This window comes from Syngnathus acus, chromosome 24, assembly GCF_901709675.1.
Source record: "Syngnathus acus chromosome 24, fSynAcu1.2, whole genome shotgun sequence".
Taxonomy (NCBI): domain Eukaryota; kingdom Metazoa; phylum Chordata; class Actinopteri; order Syngnathiformes; family Syngnathidae; genus Syngnathus; species Syngnathus acus.
Window position 1 is genome coordinate 5,637,198 of NC_051108.1, and position 24,752 is coordinate 5,661,949.

At 38.8% G+C, this 24,752-nt stretch overlaps 2 protein-coding genes and 1 long non-coding RNA gene across 6 annotated transcripts; 2 read left to right on the forward strand and 1 right to left on the reverse strand.

Moving 5' to 3' along the window:
• Positions 1-1,611: 1,611 nt before the first annotated feature.
• Positions 1,612-2,371, reverse strand: LOC119117686. Its single transcript, XR_005096576.1, has 3 exons — positions 2,186-2,371; positions 1,996-2,088; positions 1,612-1,883 (listed from the first exon to the last, which is right to left on the reverse strand). It is a non-coding gene; the product is annotated as an uncharacterized LOC119117686 (long non-coding RNA).
• Positions 2,098-8,521, forward strand: map3k7 (mitogen-activated protein kinase kinase kinase 7). Of its 3 annotated transcripts, none has more exons than XM_037244112.1 (18): positions 2,098-2,238; positions 2,582-2,693; positions 2,770-2,880; positions 3,096-3,161; positions 3,335-3,380; positions 3,682-3,820; positions 4,146-4,270; positions 4,390-4,518; positions 4,694-4,824; positions 4,970-5,051; positions 5,168-5,286; positions 5,384-5,531; positions 5,808-5,888; positions 6,860-6,927; positions 7,259-7,358; positions 7,513-7,574; positions 7,698-7,813; positions 7,943-8,521. In XM_037244112.1, the coding sequence occupies exons 2-18, from the start codon at positions 2,601-2,603 to the stop codon at positions 8,121-8,123; spliced, it is 1,797 nt and encodes a 598-aa protein (XP_037100007.1). In that variant the 5' UTR covers positions 2,098-2,238; positions 2,582-2,600; the 3' UTR covers positions 8,124-8,521. The 3 variants fall into 3 exon arrangements, with proteins under 3 accessions (XP_037100007.1, XP_037100006.1, XP_037100008.1); XM_037244111.1 differs by having other exon boundaries at positions 2,116-2,256; XM_037244113.1 differs by lacking the exon at positions 5,808-5,888 and having other exon boundaries at positions 2,116-2,256.
• Positions 8,522-10,504: 1,983 nt separating this feature from the next.
• On the forward strand, positions 10,505-23,389 carry bach2b (BTB and CNC homology 1, basic leucine zipper transcription factor 2b). Of its 2 annotated transcripts, none has more exons than XM_037244778.1 (6): positions 10,505-10,870; positions 16,452-16,706; positions 17,993-19,444; positions 19,534-19,740; positions 20,538-22,879; positions 22,938-23,389. In XM_037244778.1, the coding sequence occupies exons 2-5, from the start codon at positions 16,464-16,466 to the stop codon at positions 21,015-21,017; spliced, it is 2,382 nt and encodes a 793-aa protein (XP_037100673.1). In that variant the 5' UTR covers positions 10,505-10,870; positions 16,452-16,463; the 3' UTR covers positions 21,018-22,879; positions 22,938-23,389. The 2 variants fall into 2 exon arrangements, with proteins under 2 accessions (XP_037100673.1, XP_037100674.1); XM_037244779.1 differs by lacking the exon at positions 10,505-10,870 and adding an exon at positions 15,607-15,735.
• Positions 23,390-24,752: the final 1,363 nt, after the last annotated feature.

The window sequence follows — 24,752 nt, forward strand, 5'->3', positions numbered from 1 at the left end:
CTGAACCGGTTGCCAGCCAATCGCAGGGCACACAGAGACAAACAACCATTCGCACTCGCACTCACACCTAGGGACAATTTGGAGCGCTCAATCAGCCTACCAAGCATGTTTTTGGGATGTGGGAGGAAACCGGAGTGCCCGGAGAAAACCCACGCGGGCCCGGGGAGAACATGCAAACTCCACACAGGGAGGGCCGGAGGTGGAATCGAACCCGCACCCTCCTAACTGTGAGGCGGACGTGCTACCCAGTGCACCACCGAGCCGCAAATAAAAACAGTTTATTGTAAAAAAAAAAAATTGTTTGAAAATTTATTTCGCATCAAAATGATCTGGATTTGGACATCCTATTTTTTTGCTGTTCAAGATCAAATCTGTCTGATTTTCATGCCGGTTTTCAAAACAATACCCTGATCCAGATTGACAAAAAAAAAAAATCACAGTGCGTTCAAAAGAAAAAGACAATACAGAGCGGGGTCAGGCTGCAGCAGCACAAAAAAATAAAAATACAGTACCCAAAACCCTAGAGTGCATCGTGACATTAAGTGGTGTATCTCCTAAATATTTTTTTCTGGACACAAACCATTGTCTCTCAATGGTTGCTATTTTTATGAACAGTAAGAGCATTCTGTGCACACGCGCGCACACTCACGCACAAACTTTAAATATATTTATCATTGAGCACATTCAAGTAAAAAGACAGAAAGGGGTTTTCCATGTGAAACAATGCTGTATCTCTTGCCGGAATAATTACACTTAAAGTGGGCACTCTTCCTTTGAGTGCAATGCATTTGCTCCTTAATAAATGATTTATAAATATAAAGCTCATTCGCTTCTGTGACTACAGTGCAATGAACAAAAGAAGTGAAGATGGAGTAGCACACCTTTCTGGCGTCTCTCTAACCAATATTTTTCAAATGGAGTATGATGGACAAGTTTAGCCCTGAACATGGACCTGTAAATGTACAAGGGCAGGCTACACTGCAAGGATTTCAACAGTGATGGAGTAAGTGGGCTCACAGATCATCTTTAAGTCATACTTTTACCTCTTGACAACAAAAGTTGTTTTTCACCTTTTCACTGGGCTTTTCACTATTAAGTGCTGCTATTTTTATCATGCATGAAGTCTTCCCAAAAAGGCCTTTATCTGAGAAAGTGCCTAGAAAATTACTTTTGTTCCAGCCTCTGGGAAATACTTTGTTTTTTTATTTAGTAAACGAGTTTAACTTCTTACCAAAAAACTTCCACAAGCAGATTCTCTGCAGATATAGTTTTCTGCACCATAAGGCGCACTTAAAAGTCTAATTTTCTGAAAAACTAAAGGTATGCCTTTTTAATAAGGTGCGCCTATTGTGTGGATCGAATTCCAAAATCACAAGGATGTAACATGTAGGCGTAATAAATCAAGTCGTTTTTCAACTTGTAATACAAACTCTACACAGGAAGGCCGGCGCCAGAATCGTCATTTCGAATTTTAAAATGTCTTTCTTTATGATGATGACGATGATGATGAGTATTATTATTATTATTATTATTATTATTGTTATTAGGACTCGCAGATAGTTTCAAATATTCAGTTCTAGTATTTTAAAACCATGTGCACAATTCATGGGGATGATTGCTTATTTGATTTTATGAGAAATAAGTGATTATTTAAAACAATTCTGACAGTTTTGTTTGGGAAATCGTTAAAAAAAATCCATAAAAGTGTTGTTCGAATATTTTAAATATTGAGAAGCTAGCAGCCAGCAAGCCTTTCAGGTCCAGGTCTTGTACTCCTGGTCTTTGAGATGTACATGATGGGTGCAAAATCTTTTAGATGAAAGCCAGTTTCTCCGTTCATCCACTAGGTGGCGTAGTGACCGCACACCTTTATTCATTCAGTTCTGCAAAAAGATGCATATTAAAATCACTGAAGGACAAATTTAATACCAACTTTTTAAAATAAAACCTTCTAGAGACGGAACCAGACGCTATTTTTTTCTTAGGAAAGTTTACCTCTTTTGAAGGACAGAATAAAAAACTTGGGTTCTGTGTCTTGGGGAAGAAATAGAACTGCGCACTTGCACTCACTTCCTGGTGTATCATTTCCTGCGAAGAATAAAAATACACTTACCAGTCCTGCTAGACAAGTTATATCTAGCTCTTGGTAGGACAGTAAAATACCATCTTATTTCAAGGTCGTTACCGTTCATGTTTTTGTTCATGAATTTACCTCCATGTCCAGACGGCCGGTGCATGGTGAGCAAATAAGCCCCGGTATGTAGTATTAGCATCCAGGCCAGCAGCTACACTGTGTGTAAAGCCATCTAATGAACTCTAGGCCTCAGTTTACTTGTTAACTATGGTATGACTAACTACAAGTTCACCCTGTAACAGTGATGGTGAAGGTTAGTTTGTCGTAAAGTGTTTCGTCACAGTTATAGTTAGGCCTGGTCAAATTGTTTTTACGGTTGACAAGTTGCTGGTTTGCGTCTAACATATAACTCAATTGCACAATACCGGCACTGTTGTGTTTCAAATATCTGCACATAACATTAATGATTTTATTGTCTGTTCTATTATGTTTCTTCTTTAACATAAGGTAACTGACGTGAGCTAGTATGTCGCTGTCGTTACCATCCACTGACATGCTTGAGACACCTCCAGGATATCCATTTGAGGAAATTAATTATGAAGACATTGATGTAGAAGAGGTAGGCTGTGTTTATTTATGTGGTCTTATCACTGTCACAAAGTGGTGGTAATACAAGATAAACATTTTAATTTCAGGTAGTAGGCAGAGGAGCTTTTGGCGTGGTCTGCAAAGCCAAGTGGAAAGGCAAAGATGTTGCTATCAAGACCATTGAGAGTGAATCAGAAAGAAAAGCCTTCATTGTTGAGGTATTTCATTTTATAGGCTTTTTCAGTCCGTCCCTGACTGTCAATTAAAACTGGGAATTGTTATAAAGGCAGGTCTTGTTGTGGCTTAAGTGTTGTGACAATATGTTATGCTGTTACCACTTTACTACTATTTTTCTTACAGCATTCATAATAAGGATTATATCGTAATTACATTAACAACTTTAACTTGATTGAGTGTGTCCCTTTGTCTGCAGCTCCGGCAACTTTCCCGTGTAAATCACCCTAATATTGTGAAGTTGTACGGCTCCTGCAGTAATCCAGTAAGTTTTATTTTATTAAAAAAATATTATTTAGTTTGACTTTAACATGGTACAGCGTATATATATTTACAAATTGAAATAAATATTCTGATTTCTTTTAACTAATTAATTATTAATAATTACCCAAGCATCTCAACACAATACATTTTAGACCTTTGTATTGCTTCCTTTAGGTCTGCCTTGTGATGGAATATGCTGAAGGAGGGTCACTGTACAATGGTGAGTTTACACTACTGACAAGTTAGTAGCAAAACCAATTGAGTCCACTCCAACTTTCTTGCTCCCAATTTGCTGAGCCTGCTGCTCCTTTTCTTTTTTGTTTCAGTCCTGGCTGGTAAAGGAAGCTAGCAGTATACTAACAACGCAATGTTATTGTTGTTATTGTTTACTTCAACCTACTAGCTTGACCGCACCAACCGTATTAAATATATATGGAAACGCACTGCCGGAAACGCTGAGCATTATGTTGTCATTGTCAGGGTCATGACTACCCCTTTTTTTTTTTGTTTTTTTTTTGTAGTGCTGCATGGTGCTGAACCACTCCCCTGTTACTCTGCTTCTCATGCCATGAGCTGGTGTTTACAGTGTTCCCAGGGTGTTGCCTACCTCCATGGCATGAAACCAAAGGCTCTGATCCACAGGGACCTCAAGCCACCCAAGTATGCAAATTGTCGCCTCACATTGTATTTTTTAAATCACCCTCTTACCCTCATTTTTACATGGTCATATTTTACAAGTCATAACCCACCAAGCAAATTAGTTTAAGAGGTCTTAGGAACGTTACCGTAAGGTGTGATATAAAAGGGCACTATTGTTTATTAATTCCATCGACATTTCATGGACTATTTTTGACTTTTGGTTGTGAGTGTGAGTGATGAAGCTGCTTGACTCCACAAATTATCTCACTGATTAATTTACAGTATATGGTAGTTTGGCTAACATAAGAAAACTTTTGTTTTCATGCTCATTCTTTGTTCTTTTTAGTTTGCTTCTTGTGGCTGGTGGCACTGTACTCAAGATATGTGATTTTGGAACAGCCTGTGACATTCAGACTCATATGACAAATAACAAAGGAAGTGCAGCATGGATGGCTCCAGAGGTATTTGAAGGCAAGTAGAAACTATGTTAATTGTTGACATTTTCTGTTATTAATAAAACGCTGGAGCAAATTGATCCGTGACCCCTTTTGTTTTTATTTGAAAATGACCATATTTTTCTGTACTTCTAGGTAGCAATTACAGCGAGAAGTGTGACGTGTTTAGCTGGGGAATAATTCTCTGGGAGGTGGTCACACGTAGGAAGCCCTTCGATGAAATTGGGGGACCGGCCTTTCGTATTATGTGGGCTGTACATAATGGTAAGTCAGATGGATGCAGAACATTAATATAAAAATCTTTGGGCCACTCCACATATTGACTATTATAGTTTTGAATTTCACATGATTTCAGCATCAATTTAAAACATCTTTTTGCTGTTGTGGGATCATGTCATTTTTTCCCCCCCCCGCTTGGATTGTGTGTGTTCTATTTCAGGGACAAGACCACCTTTGATCAAAAATTTACCCAAACCAATTGAGAATTTGATGACCCGATGCTGGTCCAAAGACCCCTCTCAGCGGCCTTCTATGGAAGAGATTGTGAAAATCATGACTCATCTCATGAGTGTAATCTATTATGATACTATTATTATTAATCATGGATGGATGGATGGATGGATGGATGGATGGATGGATGGATGGATGGATGGATGGATGACTATTATTTCCATCTATTTTTGTAATTAACCTTGCCTCTGATGTTTGCTTGCAGTACTTTCCAGGATCCGAAGAACCCCTGCAAACTCCATATCAATATTCAGATGATGGACAGAGCAACTCTGCAACTAGGACAGGTACATAAATAACCTACAAAATTGTGTGATACACAATTTACATATACAAGTGTGAAGTTATTATTATTATTATTATTATTGTTTTTAATTTAAAAAAATTCCCCCTTGGAGAACAGGTTCAAATGTGGACAGCAGTGACACCAAAAGTGATCCAAACATTGAGCGCAGCGATTCTCAAGGAAGCAACGACACTATTAAGATCACACCACAATATGCGCCTCACTTCAAGCCAAAGGCAAAGTCATATTTAAGTCTTGATTTGGGCAAAAAATACATATATATGTATTTAACAACCAGTTATAGATGAAATAACTTTGATTTTGGTCTTTCAGGGAGATCCTTTGAGGTCACTGCCTCTTTCCAGAGGAGGTAGTTTTGAGAGTCTACCTGCTCGAACACAGGGTTTCACATCCTCTGAAAATAAACGAATGAGTGCTGACCTTTCAGAGCTGGAGCCCAAGGTGGGATTTGTATCAGCAGGTAATAGAAGTTTCATATTTGTGTTTTTTTTTTTGTTTGTCTGACTGTTTTTGTCCTTAAACGCTTTTGGAGGGACGTCTTTCTGAGGACTGATAGGAGCCAGACCTCTATGGAAGAAAACCAAATATTTAGTTGCGATGAATAGGATGCATGTTGCTCCCCCCCCCCCTGCAGAAAAGTAAACTGCCTGCCTTTCCAGTCCACTTGGCTTCCAGTACTTCATAGACTGCACGCTTGTTGTGTATACAGCTGTATGCATGTGTATATATTTTGCAGCACGCCCCCTGTATAAACGAGGCCATCGTAAAACAGCATCTTATGGCACCATTCTGGATGTTCCCAAGATCGTCTTCACAGGTATAGCTGGACTGCTGGGCCTCCTGCTAATTGGCTGGTTTTGGTCTCGGATCTTGGGTTGCTCTGCTGCTGTGACTTATTCCTCTCCTGCGTGTGACTCTTTGACATAACTGGTGATGGGTTAATTGCAGAATTCACGGGTGATAAATAGGGGTGTCTGTATATGAGCTTGTCTTTGGGTTTAACACAACAGAGCTGCCTTTTATTGCTGTGCTTTTACAAAAACAAAAACAAATTGTGAGTTGTGATTTGAGCTTTGTCCTGTCCCACCATCCATCAGTTTGAATTGTTGTCATTAGTTGCTTTTAAAGTTTTTTTTTTCTTTCATATGCCTGGATTAGCGGTAGCAGAATATGAGTAGAAACTTTGTTCTCTAGCTCGGCCTGGCTTTTGTGCACTGAAGACAAACAAATGTGGCCCTTATATCCAAGTCTTTACACCGATGACTGGTTCCTCTCATTTTTGAGAGGTTGTCAAAATTAATTACATTTTGATCAGCAACAACATCTGAAACCTAAGTATGTGACAGTACACGATCACGTCATCAATCCCTGTGTTTGTGATGGTTTGTCAAACTCAGTGACCAATGTCAAGGTTTTTGTTTTGTCATGTCCTAGATAGACACAGACTAAAAGGAATTGGAAACTTTTTTTAAGTCCACAATAGTAACAATGGTGTTGTGTTAGTGCAATTAAGGACATTTAAAAAAATCTTTAAATCTGTGACAAGTAATATTTCATATAAAACAAATCAAGACTATGTATTCAATTGTATATTACATCTTGTCATCAATTAGTCTGGGTTCATTTGCCAGACATAAAAAAAAAAAAAACACAATACATCCATAAACACTGGAATTGATATCTAGTGATACGTGCATTTGCTTGTTGTAAAGGTAAGAGTCCCCTACTACCAACAACCTCATATTTATCTGAGTTGTTCTGTCCTTGTATTTCCTACCTTATTCATAGCCACGTGTGAACCTCAGAGGCGCCGCTCTGTACAGGATTTGCCAGGAATTGGCACAGAATCCACCCAGGTAAGTCAAAAAAAATCACGGAGCTACAAAACTTTCTATGTACGGAAAAGCCATTTTCTTTTACGTCCATCAACCACGTGCCAAATAACGTTTCCAATTTCTTCATATGTGATTATGACAATATAAAATGCAAATACAGCTCAGATTATTTTTTGATGTGCTGCAGACATTTCCTGCAGTTTACACGTTGTCCACAGCAGAAATTTCCATTTCTTTTTACAATTTTATTCAGGCTGATGCCTCAGACATTCTCTTAACAGCTTTACTGTGGTTGCAATTAGTTTTTTGTCCCAGCCACAAGTAACATCATGTAATTTATATCCTCCTGCAGGGAAGTAGGAACAGTAGCCGATCTTCTAGTCCCAGTTTGAGGATGATGCCGCCTGACAAGGGAAACAGTAGAGGTTACTTCTCCCCTGATGACCCCACAGGTATTTATTATAGCTATAGGTAATAAAATTATATTTTTATAATTATGATAGGTAATAAAAATATTTAACCAGAAATATTTCACAAACTCACACTTACATAGTATAGAATTAACATAAAATGCAGTAATGACAACTTTGAATTTCTTTTTCAAAGACACCAACGGCTCAGACAATTCAATTCCAATGGCTTACCTCACCCTTGATCACCAGCTGCAGGTACACTTTTTATAATGTTGGTTTTTTTTGTATTGCAATCCCTTTATTGTACCATCACTTTCTGTAAATCCATAATACAAAAGTGCAACATAAGTGGTAACCACAGCATACAATTTATTCCAGCCCCTGGCTCCTTTCCCCAACTCAAAAGAGTCCATGGCCGTTTTTGAGCAGCACTGCAAAATGGCGCAAGAATATCTGAAAGTGCAAACAGAGATCGCCCTGCTAATCCAGAGGAAGTAAGTCAAGGAATGCTTTCAAAAAAGACGGCTATAGTATAAGAGGCAAGGTTACCCCAAAAAATTTAAAGCTGCAGTGCCCTGTCCTTAAAGTATTACATTCTTCCATTTCCCTCCCCATCTGTGAAGAAAGGAACTTATTGCTGAACTGGACCAAGATGAGAAGGACCAGCAGAACACGTCCCGTCTGGTGCAAGAACACAAAAAACTACTGGAAGAGAACAAGAGTCTGTCCACATACTACCAGAAGTGCAAAAAACAACTGGAGCTGATCCGGGTGCAGCAACAAAAGCGACAGGGGACTTTGTGATATGTGCTCGCCGACATCTGACATAAACACAAGCGCGTGTATGTGCACGCACGTAAAAAACACAAACGCCAGTGCAGTCCAGTCCCGTCGTGCTGGTGTACCCTGCGTGTCACACTGTCATGTCTGCCGCTGTCCTGCAGGAAGGTGTCTTCTGTACATATATTTGCACATAGTCACAGTGTGACTGCAGACCAAACAATCACTGCATTGGTGTGGAGTTTGCTTCTATTGCAGCTGAGTGTGACAGCATGTTGGTGAGGGCGCTTCGTGTATTTTACATGTTGCCCTCGGGGGGGCCTTCTTGGCACACCAGTCGATGTTTTTTTCATTCCTTAGCATTCTCTGGCACCCTTCTAGCAGCCGATGGTGAGATCATCCTCAAGAATGTGAGGGGGGGGCGGGGAAGAAAGGAAAACTGTTCTTCAGCGACATGAGTGTGTGCAGAATTGATGAAATGTGGAGGATAATTGGAGACTGTCTTTCGAAGTGTGTGTGTAAACCATTATGCAAATGTACACCGCAAAGTATCAGTGTAGTCATAATCAGCCTCCCCTTTTCCATCAGTGCTATTATCCCGGGCAGAGACCATGATTAATTCTTCCAGTGAGTTGAAATTAGGGATTTGGTTCAGATTGTTTCTTACTCATCTTTTACGTTCCTCAGAGGAAGAACAACTTCTGAACAATCTCTTCATGTGCACATGGATGCAAAAATAACACAATAAGCTTTCAAAGCAAATGCTGTGGATTCCACATTTAACACTTTTTTTTTTGTATTTGACCTAAGTGCTGTTTTGACTCAATGTTTTTTTTGTCTTTTCCTTTTCTTAGTCGTCATTTGGTTTATGACATTTTATGGGGTGTGGGAAGTTTAATTTTAAAGCTTTAATTTTAATATAAAGCTCATAAAGGCCCATATATGAAGGTTTTTTAGTTCACTTGTTGCCTTACAGGGGTGTCAAACTCATTTTTGTCACGGGCCGCATCATAGTCATAGTTTCCCTCAGCGGGCCATTATGACTGTCTTCTATATACATAAAGTATAGGCTACACAACAAACTAATAAATAATTTTGAAATCTAGTAAAAATAGTTCAAATATTTTAAAAAGATGAGTAGTAATAATAATTGCTAGCAATGTCTCTATTTTTTAAAAATGAAGACAATTTGTAAATTTAGTAATGACACAAGGTCAATGCAAAATTTGTCTGTCGGCCACATAACATGATGTGGCGGGCCGTTTCTGGCCCCCGGGCTTTGAGTTTGACACCTATGCCTTAGAACATGGGTAGGCAACTCCGGTCCTATGTTTTTTATGTCTCCCTGTGGCAACACACCTCATTCAGATTGTCCGATAATTAGCATTAGTGTGTTGCAATAGGGAGACGTAAAAAAATCATGGAGGACAACGGCCATCGAGGACCAGCGTTTCCTACCCATGCCTTAGAAGTGCTTGACTTGTTTTATGACCATTCGTGGAAATGACAAAAAGACAACGTAATGTACATTGGATGACACAGATTGTGACGCAATGAAATATTTTCCCCATGCTCTGCACCCAAAAATTAGGAAATTGTACTTCTAAGTACTTTGTTCAAATTCTACAAATTCATGTCCCTTCAGTATTTTTGCACAATCACAGTTTTGTCTTTCAAGCACAAGTGAGTAATCACAATTTGAAAGACTTGGCAAGTCATTTTTAAGAAATATATGTATTTTTTTCATGGGTATCTAAGAAAGTTAAAAGCTTTTTGTGTCATGATTTTTTTTTTTTTTGTCAATTTATTTTACATTCACGCAGGTCCTCAACACCTTACAATGTGTGGTTTGGGTGACAGTGAGATGTCAGAAATAAACTGAATTGTGGAAAATGTTTTAGCTGTGGAAAATAAAATGCATTATTATTGTTTATGTCAATCAAGTCCAGGTAGGGCTGCTCAATTCATCAAATTTAATCATAATCACGATCTTGGCTCCAGACGATCTCAAAATTCATATAATCGAGGACAAACGATGCATACACCATAATTCGGTACCAATTTATTATTGTAAATTGTGATTACATGCAAACAAAAGATTTGACAGTATAGAGTCTATACTCTATAATCTTTCTATACTATAGACTTTGCCTGAAAATGTAATGCTTTTCTTTCAGAAATGTGCGAGTGAAACCGTGTTAAAATGTACCAAAAAATGAAATCTATTTTTTGCTTGGCTGTGTGCTGGGCACCTCTGATCCTAGATTCGCCCCTGCTTTGAGTCTTCACAAATCAATCACGTTGCCACATTCAATATGGCGGTAAGGTTTACGTAACTATTTTGTGTCAAGATATTATCTAGTTATATGTCCATGGACAAGTACACTTAAAGCCTTTCGCGACGCCAAGTACAGTGTTGAGCTGACGATGTTGTGAATGAACGAAAACGAGTGACGTCGACGGACGAATGTCAACAATGCGGCGATCGAGAGTAGGCGTTCCAGTCGAGTGTAACCAACAGCGGGAGACAGACTTGCGCTCCGTGCAGAAACACTGCAAACGTAATCCACGTAATCATAGCAGAAACAACAGGGAAGAAAATCACGGACATGTTTTTTAGAAGGTGAGACGAATCAAACCCAATTGTAGCCACTGAAGCAAAAAGTCGAAAATTGCAGTCGGGAGGATTTAAATAGAGCAAAGCAATCCATCATGTGAAAGAACTTGATTGTGAAACGGATACGAGGATTTGATCGAGAAGGAAGAACACGGTAAGCAGCCATGCACACTTTCTGGCGTCTTTGTCACACTTCGACTACTATCTGCTGTGTAATTTTAATTTCCTTTGTTACAATCGAAACATAAGTAATCGGTGTAATGAGTTACAAACAAACAATCTAAGACACGTAAAATATAATTGGTGGAAGAACGTTACTATAATCTTGAAGGTGGTGAAATGATTGGGTTGGCTGGCTCATAACGACAAACCCGAACCACATCCTGTTGTGTATTGAGTCAGCGTTGTGTATTTTCTGCGATTGTGCATAATAGCGGATCAAGTGTATTTACTCCACGGGGGGAAACATTTAAAGACCACTGACACCCACCCCACCCCCATGTTGCAAACACACCCTAGTCACAATTTCCCAGGTTATAATACTGTTGTGATGATTAGTTGGAGTATGAATACGATATATGCAGGATTGGTTTCTTTAGAAGCCGACGATCATTTAACATGATGACAATTTTGCATACTATTATCATATTCCTTTTGCGTTCTAAAGACACTCATTTTATTCTGAGCCGATTTGGTTTATACATGGACTGCGGTTGCTCGTATTTGCTCCTACAGCCATGCGCTGTTTCTTTTTCTTCACCAAAAATAATTTCACGTGTTTTAAAGATCTAATTTAATTTTGAAAAATTTTATGCGCCTTGTATTGTTTACGTGAGTAGGTCCTGAAGGCTTAGTGAGCTAGCCCCTTTTATTGTGTGTGTGTGTGTAAAGGGGGGGGGGGGGGGTCCCTAATTTTAAATAAAAATCAACAATAAATGCAGGCGTGAAACAATCAAACATGTTCTAAATTTAAATAATATTCATCAGCATAATTAAAGATATATATTATATTGAATTACATCACAGTATTTAATAGATATTTTATAGGAATGCTATTTCTCTGCTTTGCTCTCTTATATGTTTCCCGGAAATATAACGTGCCCTAAGAAAATATTTAGCAGAATTTCTACGTTTATTTAAGTATTTGTTTAGTCCCACGATTGACTCGTTGATGAGGTAATAATACAGCATTTTAGAATCGGCGTAGACATACAGTAAGGTATGCGCCTCTTTGTCTGCTGAGCGTGCTACGTAAAGCAGCATCAGCCATCAATCTTCCACTCTCTCTCTCTCTCTCTCTCTCTCTCTCTCTCTCTCTCTCTCTCTCTCTCTCTCATACGTATATAGTTTGTTGTCGCTGGTTTTCCAAGCTTTTCTCATTTTTGTTATGTTCAAACTATAATGCAATAGAAACTGGTCGATTCGCTACATTGTTCGAATTCCAAACAAATGTTCCTTAATGGCTTCAGTTATGATGGATACGTTCCGTTCCAGAATCAAACCATTACATGATTAATCAATATGAACATATTGTATTGAGCAGGCTGACCAGAGAAACATGTTTTATTTGCATCAGAGACCAAAATGACCTAAAGTGCAGGGCCATGTCAACATTGCAGAAGATAAACCTTTTTTTTTTTTTTTTTTACTGTAATTTCAAGTGATTTACAGTAGATCTAAAATCTCTGTATACATTCACTGATCACATGAATCATATACATTTTGCATACATCTGAAAGAACACTCCTCTCAATCGTGTGTATTCTAAACTTTACTAGTATTTCTCTCTGCTTACCCATGATGCACCTCTCTTCATCTCCAGGCTGTTAAAGGCAGTGAAAGAGACCATTGTTCTGTCACTCTGAGGCAAGAACGCTGCACTTCTGACACAGGGTGGGAGAAAATCCCATTGTACCCCTGGAACATGCTTGAATCTTGGATGAATGTGGTATTCTCTCTTCATCCGTGGCAGAGAACATCAGACTGTTTGTGTTTAAATTAACGCTGAGCCTTAATAGGAAGAAAATATCTTTTGCATATATGCCCACCCCCCACCCCACATACACAGTTCAAATAGTACAGTGGAAAACGCTTCAACAAAGCAAACAAATGATAAAAAGTTTTACTTCTCATTCTCGTTGCTATTTTTCCCAGAGCATGAATCCTTCATGCATTTTCACAACAGTACAGTCAATGTGCATGAGAATATTTGATTCTCTCTACTCTCAGGTTCCAGGCTAGCTAAAATTCTAATAGCTCTGCGTCTTCCTGATCCAATGACCGTGTCTACAGCCCTATCAGTCAACTGCGAGTCTAATTTTAACCTCGCTGTAATGTATCATGTCACCCCATGCCATGTTGTTCATTTGTTTGACTCGAGGCTTTTTTTTTTTTAGGAGACTCTCGGGTAGCTCTGATAATGATGATAATTATGATAACGATGATAATTTGTGCACTAAGAAGAAAACTAGCATGTAAAATGTTTCAATATAGTACTTTGTTTGACTAAAAGCTTTTTTTTTAGGAGACTCTCGGGTAGTTCTGATAATGATGATAATTATGATAATTTGTGCACTAAGAAGAAAACTAGCATGTAAAATGTTTCAATATACTGCATAAACAAACTATTGTCCACACACACACACCAGTTTACAGCGCTGCATATTTTTCCATGTTAAAAATCAATTTTAATAGGAATAGTTTAGAACAAATATTTTTCTAAACTTTTTGCAGAGGCCATTTTTTTTTTAATATCTCAGTTAAGTACAGGGTGTCTATAAAGTACATAGTAAATATAAATGACGCTTCTGCAATTTGTGTGATAAGACCATCCAAAGAATATCCCCAAAAATAATATAAATGAATAAAATAGATAGAAAACCCAGAAAATTTGTTAATTTCGACAGGAAACACTTGGACTGAGACCCTCAGGTTGTTTTTGACACAATGCAGCAGTTAGTGACGGGCAGCCAGTATGTTGACCGCCATCTTTTCTTCTGCAATAAGCATACTAGAGTTGAATGAGCATCTCATCCGATTCAACTGTTGGAAGACTGGTATGGAAATGTTGACACAGAGTTGAGCGCAGCTCCAGAAACTTGTGGAATCCCCCGGAGAAGATCTTGGGCGGGAGACTGACTTGTAGTCTTGGAATGCACTCGGAAGAATCAGACTTATTGACTGAACTTGCTCAACCCTGATAAGCTCCTCCTCTTCCACTACTTCTCACCTTTTTTCTCGGGGTGTCAAACTGTTGTGTGCCCTTTGTGAGTGTGTGATGGAATACCACGGGAGGTGCGGAATTATTATTTCACATGGAACTAATTGATTTTCTATTGATTAGGTGTCAAACGTAAGGCCCGGGAGCCAGAGATGGCCCGCCACGTTATTTTATGTGGCCCGCAAAGACAAATTCTGCATCGACTTTATGTGTCACTACTACCGTATTTTCCGCACTATAAGGCGCAACTAAAAACCTCAAATTTTCTGAAAAGCCGACAGTGCACCTTATACAGTATATGGACCAATATTGAGGCACTACAGCAGGCGTGTCCAAATATATGGACTTATATATGGACAAAGTTTTAAAATAGGCCATTCATTGAAGGTGCGCCTTATAATCCGGTGCGCCTTATAGTGCGGAAAATACGGTAAATTAAAAAAAATTAGTTCTTTTAAAAAAAATGGAGACATTACTACCAATTTCAATTACCATTCTTTTTAAAAAAAAATATTTTAACCCGTTTGTAACTTGAAATTGTGTCATTTGACCACTAATATGAATGCAAGTTTTTATATCGTGGGCGGGATGGAAAGTCATGCCACTATTGACAGTCTTTGAATATGTAAACATTACTGACAATATCATTCAATAATTGTTTTCAAGCTAGGTTGGATGAAATGTTAAACTTGACGTAACTATTCCAGCCCACCACTTAATTCAAGCAGAGGATGACATGTCAACAAGGAATGTGGAATGTGGTGCGCCCACAGAGACACAGCATTAAACATAGTGTATGCATACAGCCAACATCTGTAGACATCTAGAAAGGGTGTAACGTGGCTAGTTTGGGGTCGTGGAATGTTGGACCTAATTTTGACGCTTTCTATTGCACAAGTCACATTTTTAATGAGAGAAAATTTTTCTCAGAATAACAAAATAATGACAGAATAAGCCTCTGCCATAAAGTGGACATTTGTGGTGATCGTAGTGATTCAGCACTCATACATTTGCCGTTTTACGTGGGCTATGCCTCTGCGTCAGCTATTTGCATAAAACTTTCCATTTGTTTTTTTTAATGCAGATTTCATGTTTTTCTTGTCTGTTTCGCATATTTTTCAGTCCCTTGTCATGTTCAATCATTGTCTCAATAACTCCAAGAAATTAGTGTTCACTTGGTCTACAAAGGATTTTTTTTTTTACTTGCATATCAAAATTTAGAAACACCAAACATGATTTTAGGCTGACGTCATGTGAAAGTCAAAATGAATCATATTGACTCATACCAGCATGGTGAGAAAAGGGGGGGGAGCTAATAAAAATATAAATGAGCAATTTCTTTTTTTTTGCAAGATTATTCAACATCATTTTAAAAACCGAAACATCAAAGTCATACTTGAATATATTTATTGAATGGATTTCATTCCCATACCAAATGACAGAGGCCAAGCAGTGAAGCAAGAGACATTTGAAACAGTCAGTCCAGTCTATAGATAACACTGTTTCTATCACATGTGCAGCGTGTTACCATATAAGACAGCAATATGACTCACCTTACTCACTGACCTACTATGTGGGAAGTCATGATTCATGCAAGCTGCATTTAAGATGGCGGGGGCCTAAAATAGTCTCAAATGTCGTCATACAAACACATGCGCGCGCACACACATGTTCCTACCTTGCTTGTTCACTCACCCACACTCAGACATTGATAGGTGCAGCGTGTTAGTAAGAAATATGATGTTACTGTAAAGAGGGGAATATTAAGATGACTGGATGCATACTGAAATCTTTTTGAGGTAATGAAAAAACGTGTGCTTGTAGCTGATTTGTTCCTGACCTGATTGACAATGTTATTTTTATTTGAGTATGGCTGTATGTTGTCACGATCTGTCACTGATTTCAGTCTTCATGTCTTGCCTTAGCCTCAAGGATTTCGATATTTTATTTGATCAATACCAGTATCGACCATATTAATCACACTGAGATTACATCACAGATGTAAAAAAAAAAAAAAAGATCCTTACCATTTTTTTGGGTGGTGGGAGCGAGAGAATCAAACCATATCAATAATTAAGATATGGGAGCCAGATAATCAAATCATGTCAATAATTAATCTAAATCAATAATTAATTATGACACAATGACAGCATCATGAAACGTGTCTTATATGTGATTTTATACAACCAAAGAATATCATTATTTAACATATGGTATTAATTTATTACTATGTCCATACTGTCAACTGAAATAATAAAGAGAAATATATGAATAAAATGTAAATATAAATAGTAATAGAAGGCATTTTGTTGTGAAGTTAGCCTATTTTGAGAACTGTCAGGACTGAATGACCTCATACAGGTGGATTTTTTTCCCCCCCCAATATAATTTATAACAACTGCCATGTTTTAATTCCCTCTAAACATTTTTCGTCCATTATTTGATTATACAGTACAATATTGAGAAGTTTACAGGTGATATGCTTGTTAAATAAACTCATCCCTTCTGTTTTCAGATTGTAAGCGGAATGTCCGTGGATGAGAGGCCTGAAGCTCCCATGTATGTGTATGAGTCAACAGTTCATTGTACCAATATCCTCCTCTGCCTTAATGACCAGCGGAAGCAGGATATCCTGTGCGATGTGACTATCCTAGTGGAAGGCAAGGAATTTCGCGGGCATCGGGCCGTGCTAGCCGCCTGCAGCGAATATTTCCTCCAGGTGTTGGTCGGCCAGACGGAGAATGGCTTTTTGGTCAGCCTTCCTGAAGAGGTATGTCCAACAAATATGAATTAATTAAGATAGCATTATTATTGTTGTTTTATCAATACCATTCAAAACCCTTTGAAAGAAATACTGTTGATTTAAGTCCCCCTCCCTTACCTCACTGTTACTGTTGTATTTAATTATTTTTGTATAAAATTATATTTCGTTCAAGACTTTTTTTTTTTTAAATGATGCCAACTGCGCTTACCGTATTTTCCGGACTATAAGGTGCACCGGACCGTAAGGCGCACCTACAATGAATGGCCCATTTTAAAACTTTGTCCTTATATAAGGCGCACCGGACTACAAGGCGCACCATTAATGCATCATGTCAGATTTTTAATCCAAATCAAATCATTCTCCATTTTATCTTTTTTATTTCAACTTCAGACGCAAGAAATTACTTTATGATCACAAAATAATGATCCATAGTCTTTTTGATTCATGATTCATAGTCTTCAGCGGGCCACTTATGATATATAAGGCGCACCGGACTATAAGGCGCACTGTCGGCTTTTGAGAAAATTTTAGGTTTTTAGGTGCGCCTTATAGTCCGGAAAATACGGTACATTTGAGAATTTTTTTTTATCTTAAAATATGTGATTTCCAATGATCACATCCTGTCATATCACCTTGACATCTACACAGATAAGGTTTATGTACTTTTATGACTAAGACACTGCTGTGGCACAAAATGACCCCCAGACGATAATATGCACATAGTTGCATATGTCTAAGGACACAAAAAGATAACGCTGCAGACTGCAGCTGATAATACTAAACTGAAAATAGACCCATTGGTATGCTGAGGTCTTGTCCTTCTTCAGAGTTGCTATTAATAAAGACGTTTGGCTACGGCATGTTGGCCAATTCCTCTCATTCAAATTATGATTATACTTTGTACGTTTCCACACTAGTTACTGCCATAATTTGACTAACTTTTCCCCAGTTTACATTCATGGGTGACTGTAATTCTATAGGTGGCAATAATTTGCTTTTTTAACAAGTTTCTTTTGATGAAATTAAGAATGAATGAATTCATTTTGTGTGGAAAGCATTTTATAGCTATTATTAGCATATTAGCATATCATAGTTAACTGTAAAATTGAGTTATTTCTGATAAACGATTGTATAAGTATCTTAAGGGTGGCTCACAAACAAATCATGATTTTTCAGTTGATGTAAATCTGTCAAATTTATAAAGTGCTTGTAGTTATTTTCAAAGTGGAATGACATTGTGGCACCACACCCAAGTACTCCAGACTGATGTCAATTTCCCTGCTATTTCGCAGGTCACTGCCAAAGGATTCGTCCCGTTGTTGCAGTTTGCCTACACTGCTAAACTGTTACTCAGCAAAGAAAACATTCAAGAGGTCATCCGCTGTGCCGAATTCCTGCGCATGCACAACCTAGAGGACTCGTGCTTTCGTTTTCTGGAAGCTCAGCTGCGTAGTGAGGACAGCTTGCTGCACTGTCACAATGTAGCTGCTGAGGGCATCAACTCGGAGAATGAAAGCATGCAGTCAGAGACCGAAAGATCATCCTCTCCGACGATACAACGTGCTGATGATCTCGCCACCTTTCAGTTCCCCGGTGAGGATCAATTAACAATGACCGGTAACTTCACAGACGGACGATTGGACTTCGATCGACGCCGAGGATCAGACCTGCCGCGATGCCCGAAGTACCGGAAATACCAATGGGCTTATAAAAAGCACAATGATGATTTGTCTTCACACACCAGTACCTCAGGTTTTCCAAGCACAATAAAAGAGGGCAACATTAGTGGGGGAGTAACGGATCCAAACAGGTTGCCTTTGACAGAAATCAAAGTTGAACAACAAGTAGAGGAAGAGGCCATCTCATTGGACATTACTGATAGCGCGTCAGCAATGGAGATGGATAACCCCGCGTCTTCAGAAATCATCAAGAGAATGAAGTCGGCATCCTGCATTCGAGCCTTACTTAAAAAAGGAGTGGACTGCTCCAATCTGCCCAGTACACCTCAGCCACTATTTGCAAACAGGCTCGTTTATCCCCAGGACAAAGTTAACTCTCAGGGAGATCACAAAAAAGACTTGAAAGGTCTTGCTGGACAATTGAGTTGGTCTTTATTATCCCCAAAGAACAATGACAATTTCAGCGCAGATCTGAAATCCTGTGACGAAACCTGCAAACAGGAAGTTGAGCTCGATCGAGGGACTGTCATATTTTCCTCCGGGGCCTGCAGTCGTCTGGGAAACCCGGCACATTCTTACCCTGGTGGGAATTCTTTTGAAACAGAGCTTCCTGAACACATACCAAAGGATCTTGGAGCTAGTCAGTCCCTTCCAAGCTCCCAGGCCTATTCTCCCAGCACCACCTCCAGCGAACCCCATCTACTGTGCCGTCCACGGTCAAACACCAGCTGTCCAGTTCCAATAAAAGTCTGCCCACGCTCACCACCTTGTGAGACACGGACAAGGACATCCAGTTCCTGTTCGTCCTACTCCTATGCAGAAGACGGCAGTGGAGGCTCCCCATGCAGCCTGCCTCAATTTGAGTTTTCTTCGTCACCTTGCTCCAACATGGCCCGCTGTCTCAATGTTGACCAGCAGGACCACAACGTAGGGGATGGAGTTTTTATCCAGGGGCAAACCAACATCAAATGTGAACAGTCCTATGGCACCAATTCCAGCGATGAGTCGGGTTCTTTTTCCGAGGGAGACAGCGAGTCCTGCACTGTACAAGAGCGTGGCCCAGAGGTAAGTGCAAATTTGGATGGTCAATAATTCATAATGAACATTTAAAATGTCATATGACCTTTGATAACCAACGTGTGTGAATTTGACAGGTGAAGCTACCTTTCCCTGTTGATCAAATCATAAATCTTCCAAGGAATGACTTCCAAACACTGGTGAAAATGCACAAACTGACCTCAGAGCAACTCGAGTTCATCCACGATGTGAGGCGAAGAAGTAAGAATCGCATCGCTGCCCAACGCTGCCGCAAAAGAAAGCTCGACTGTATCATGAACCTCGAGTGTGAGATTCGAAAACTGGTGAGTCGATCTACACTTGTATCGGAAGATCTCATGACACGTCTTCCGACTGATTTTTGAATGAAAAATAGTGGCAGCCATTTTATATTAACGAGGATACACCCCTAATCAACCATGGCATCATGGTTCAGAACATCGGTGTCAAACTCAAGGCCCGGGGGCCAGATACGGCCCGCAAAGACAAATTTTGTCCAGAATAGTCGATCCTACTGTCAGATTGGTGCGCAACTGGGAAAAAAAACAACTAAATTGCGTGTTTACCATCTGGCATTGTTATTCTCAATTTCGCAGAAAACCACAGGCCGAAACAGATCCCCACTCACAGGACCTGAGCAAGCCGCGCTCTTCGTTAAATTCGGCCCGGTTGTTTTGGCCACAATCAGCGTGAAGTCCTGTTGCACTCGAATAGTTCCCTGCTGCAACACACACATGATTCATATGATTGGATACTCGGCAAGGTCTGCAGAACCTGGTTAGCAATCCTGATTGTTTGAATCAGGTGTAGCAGCAGGAAGACAAAAAAAAAAAAAAAATGCAGGATATTGATGACTGGAATTGCCCAACCTTGGTCTCAGCACTGCGGGATTTTACGGTAAATATAATAAATGGATGTCACTTGTATAGCACTTTTCTATTTTCAGTACTAAAGGCGTTTCAGATTTACCAAGCATCAGGAGCAAACCCCCAATCCAATTTATCACTGCGCCATACCGCCCCAATAAAAAGAAAATAGAATTAAAAAAAATTGAATATGTATTGCTTTATGTAAAATATTTAAAAAAAATTTGCAAATACAGGTATGCGAAAAGGAGAAGCTGCTTACAGAGAGAAATCAACTGAAGGCTTGTATGGGGGAACTATGGGAAAACTTTTCCTGCCTGTCCCAGGAGGTGTGCAGGGATGTCCAGCTAAGTCCCGAACAGGTTCAGTCATTGCACCACTACTGCCCAGTCCTACGCCCCACCAATTCCACCGCCAGCCATCACGCCGCCTACGATCCCAAGCCTTGTAACAGACCTAACACCACCAGCATCGATCTCTGTTTGGACTCCGCCACACCTGAAACAAACATTCCTGGTTCTCCAGGCCTTTTGGAGATCAACTCGATGGAAAACGGGGAAGACAAAGGTATGGACAGCCAATACATTAGCTTGTACACAGATTCAGGGCTGACCGTGGAGAAATACGGTAATCAGACGGTAACAGTTGATTTTTGCCAGGAAATGACCGAAAAATGTACAACTGATGAGCAGCCACACAAGGACTGTACTAATTAATAGTATTTGTTTTTCATGTTTAGTGTTATTATTATTATCATCATTATTATTTTCTTTTTTATTATTACTATTATTATTATTACTATTATTACTAGTAGTAGTAGTAGTAGTAGTAGTAATATTTAATTATACTACTCTGACAAACCCTCTCTTGGGGTTGTTGATAATACCCAACTTCTGCCAGTGTTGACAAAAAATTATATATTTTTATGTATTTATGTTTTTCATGATTTCTATTTTATGAACAGTTGACACGCTGTCTTAAAAAAGCGGAAATACTGTTCATCAAGTATTCCCTTACCAAAAGTGAGAGTTGCTCACTTAAGTCTTTACAATGGTGCTATGGCCCCGGCAGCAGCTTTGAGAGTCGGGCCGGGTTCATGTCTTCATGACACCCAAAACACAAAGAGGAACCTCAGTGGACAAAAAAAAATTCGTTCTATATATCGCTTTTATTGGCATGGTCCCAGTATTTCTTCTCTTTGACTCGTTTTCATGTACATCCTCTCTTGCTTTTTTTTTTTTTGCTGTGACACTTTTCATCTCTAGCTATTCAAAACTCAGGAAGAAAAAAATCCTCAGAATGTTTACCATAATTCATGCAAAATGAGAATACAGATTTTATACATGGGGGGAAGTTATCATGCAATTAGACTGTAAAATGTTTATGCAAACATTTTCTTGTAATTGTGTACAGGCTGTAAACTGATAACATTCCTTTTTTTGCCTTCTGGAGCTCTCGGTATCATTTTTTTTCTTTTTTTTTTGCTGGCAGATGCATATTTTCTCTTTTTAACCAGCAATACCTTGTTTGGATGTTGACTTTGTGCTTGTTTGGCAAAATGTATATAGTGTGAGCATGATTACTGTCAATGACTTTGAACAGATGTAGGCTTAGATGTTTTTTTTTTCCCACCAAGGATAGAGAAGGCTGAGGAAAAAAAAATCTTCATTTTTGCCATCTCAGATTGTAAATATTTCTCTTCCCCCAACATGGTGGGTGCTCTTAATTCTCAGGAAAACCGCTTCACAGACATGCATATAGACTGAAAGACATATTTCTTAAAATAAACACGACAAAATTTAAGATCCATGTCTACACGTACATGGAGACTAAATGTATGTTTTAAATTATCCGCTCTTCCCTGTTATCTAAGTGAATGAGGATTTTAGGAAAATTGTTTTGCTTTTTAAAAAGCAGACAACCTGAACTGTCTTTCCAATGTATTTTTATTTTCTATTTATAAACTGGAAAAGTCTTGTTTACCATTAAAGGTGTTATGACTTGAAATTCAGCCTTTGGACAATTTAGCCACAGTCTATAAAATTAATGATTGCGATAATTGCCTTTGAATTTAATGGAATTCATTCCAAAATTTGTGTTCTCCTTACAGTGGGAATATTTTAAAAAAAAATGCTTGCACCAAAATTACAAATCATGCCTCTACCCTTGAGAATAAATCAGTGTGATGAGGATTAGTGTTTTTAACACAAACGGTGCTGCAAAAGTAGCCTAGTGTAACAAATTTTATCGATGTCCTTAATAAATGGGCAAATACACTTCATATCAGCATTTTTCACGAGAAAGGTCAAAGGGCTGATCACACTTTTAACACGTCTCAACTTAAATGAATAATTAAATAAATATATAACCACAAGAACTCGGCAATCATAATTTCTGTGAATATTGAGTCAAATATAAAACTCTTTTTTTTACATTATTAGTTGTCAAATATGACAGAATTTTTGCCATGTAAAATTGATAGGACAGGTTTGCGATTGTGTGAAAATGTTTCCTTTCTCTTTATGGGATGAGTCAGCCGGATTTTGATATGTGGATACATGCACCTCCAATGTACAGTGTGTGTGTGTATATATATATCTATATATATATATATATATAGATATATATATATATAGATATATATATAAATTCAGGGGCCTTGACCCTTCCCTCAAAAGTTTTTTCACACTGATCTACCTGTGAAATGACTCGTACCTCTCATAACAGGTCAATGACTGTATCAACAAACTGCATCAGGTGTTTTCTACATGTTTTTTACTCAGATTATACAGACTATTGTTTACTTGCAAGTTTTGGTGCATCATTTATTGGAATAACTTGTAGTTTAAATTGTTCTCATCTTTCTAATTTTGTATTGTTGTTCATTTTAAAATACTGTAATGTGCTTATTCGCTACGAGTTTTTTTTAAAATGGTAAATACAGTCACGATTTGACGGTTATTGTAAATATATTGTGAAAAGTTTTCTCAAATTCATTTTAATTGGCAGTGTTATAAAACTTAAAGTACTGTATCTTTTTTGTCTTTACGCCATTTTGCTTGATGAAATAAACATGCATATCACTGCTGTTATTATTTTTTTGAAATTACATTTTCAATCCAGTCAATTTGGGAGAAAGCTCAACAAGTAGTAATAGAGAAAGCATCTTGACTCCATTTTGAAAAATATGATTCATTGTGATAAAAAAGAATAATAAAACAACTAAAAAAAAACAGCCCTGACATATCTGTGGTGTCATACCAAGAAGTTCCAAATATTTCACCCGATAGAAAAATCAAACCATGAGAAAGGCAGGTTTGTTGCTTTGTTACGGTATCTGTGTGGTCGTACCACGGTGGACTTTCTGGAATATCCCAACCAAAGGTTTCTTCAAGATGAAACAGGAAATAACAAAGGATCACATACAGGGTGGAGCACCATGCAAACAATGAACTACAGTGGGCTCAACTGAAACAAGAAGTACTTTGTGTTTGGTGTTTGCAATCGCAAGACGTGCACCGCTGGAGCAAAGTCGGGTGGGGACAGGAGCAGGGTCGGGGGAGCCACAGAGTGTCTGCGCCGCTGGAGCAGGGTCAGATCCCGCCGTAGGTTTTTTTTTAGGCCAGCGCAGGGTTGAGGAGGAATCGCTGGAGGATGGTTGGCAGCAGCAGAGCATGTGTCGCAGGAGCAGGGTTGGGTGGTCGCCACTCAGCAAGTGTCGCTGGAGCAGGGTCCTGTGGGGCAGTCGGAGCACGTGCGCCCCAGTATCAGTGTTGGAGGACGGCCGCAGGGTTTGACCCAGTTTATTAGAAGGCGGGTGTGAAAAACTAGGACATGCATGAGGTGCGGGTGAGAGAGAGGTGGAGGTGATCAGCAGGCTGAGGTTCTGGAACACTTGTGAAGTTTTGAGCGACCCATTGAGGAGGAGCAATGGTTTGGAGCAGGTGGTGATGTCGCTAGCTTGATGGATTATGCCTAAGACATATTGTCACCCAAGGAGCAGGATTTCGAACCAGAAGCAGACCTGACACGGATGTTGAAAAGTAAATGTCTTTATATACAAGATTACATAGTATATATGGCAGAATAAAGTATACATGGCAGAATAAAGGTGATGTAATAAAAGGAAAACATAAGGACTACAATAACTGCATAGCACTTGAAATATCAATGAACCAGGTCACTATGACAGAATAAACATAAAAAAAAGGACAAATAAAAAAGGACAAGCAAAAGGAACTACTTAAAGGAACTACCAGTCACAACAGCAGAAAAAAAAAAATACATTTCAGAAAAGTAATTAACAAAAGCTGAAACAAACTTTCAGAAAACAAATTAAAACAAAAAAAGAGCTGTACAGTTATTTTGTTTTAATTTGTTTTCTGAAATATTCAAAACTTGGTTCATGGATTGTAAAAGTGGCTGCTTAAATACATGTATTCCTTGGTGTG

What these genes read in the sequence shown, in the direction of transcription:
- bach2b (XM_037244778.1), top strand. Translation starts at nt 16,464, where the DNA reads ATGTCCGTGGATGAGAGGCCTGAAGCTCCCATGTATGTGTATGAGTCA. An exon ending in TGGTCAGCCTTCCTGAAGAG is followed by an intron (nt 16,707 to 17,992) that starts GTATGTCCAACA and finishes GCTATTTCGCAG; the next exon opens with GTCACTGCCAAAGGATTCGT. An exon ending in AGTGTGAGATTCGAAAACTG is followed by an intron (nt 19,741 to 20,537) that starts GTGAGTCGATCT and finishes TTGCAAATACAG; the next exon opens with GTATGCGAAAAGGAGAAGCT.
- map3k7 (XM_037244112.1), top strand. Translation starts at nt 2,601, where the DNA reads ATGTCGCTGTCGTTACCATCCACTGACATGCTTGAGACACCTCCAGGA. An exon ending in CGCCTCACTTCAAGCCAAAG is followed by an intron (nt 5,287 to 5,383) that starts GCAAAGTCATAT and finishes TTGGTCTTTCAG; the next exon opens with GGAGATCCTTTGAGGTCACT. An exon ending in GGTGGGATTTGTATCAGCAG is followed by an intron (nt 5,532 to 5,807) that starts GTAATAGAAGTT and finishes TATATTTTGCAG; the next exon opens with CACGCCCCCTGTATAAACGA.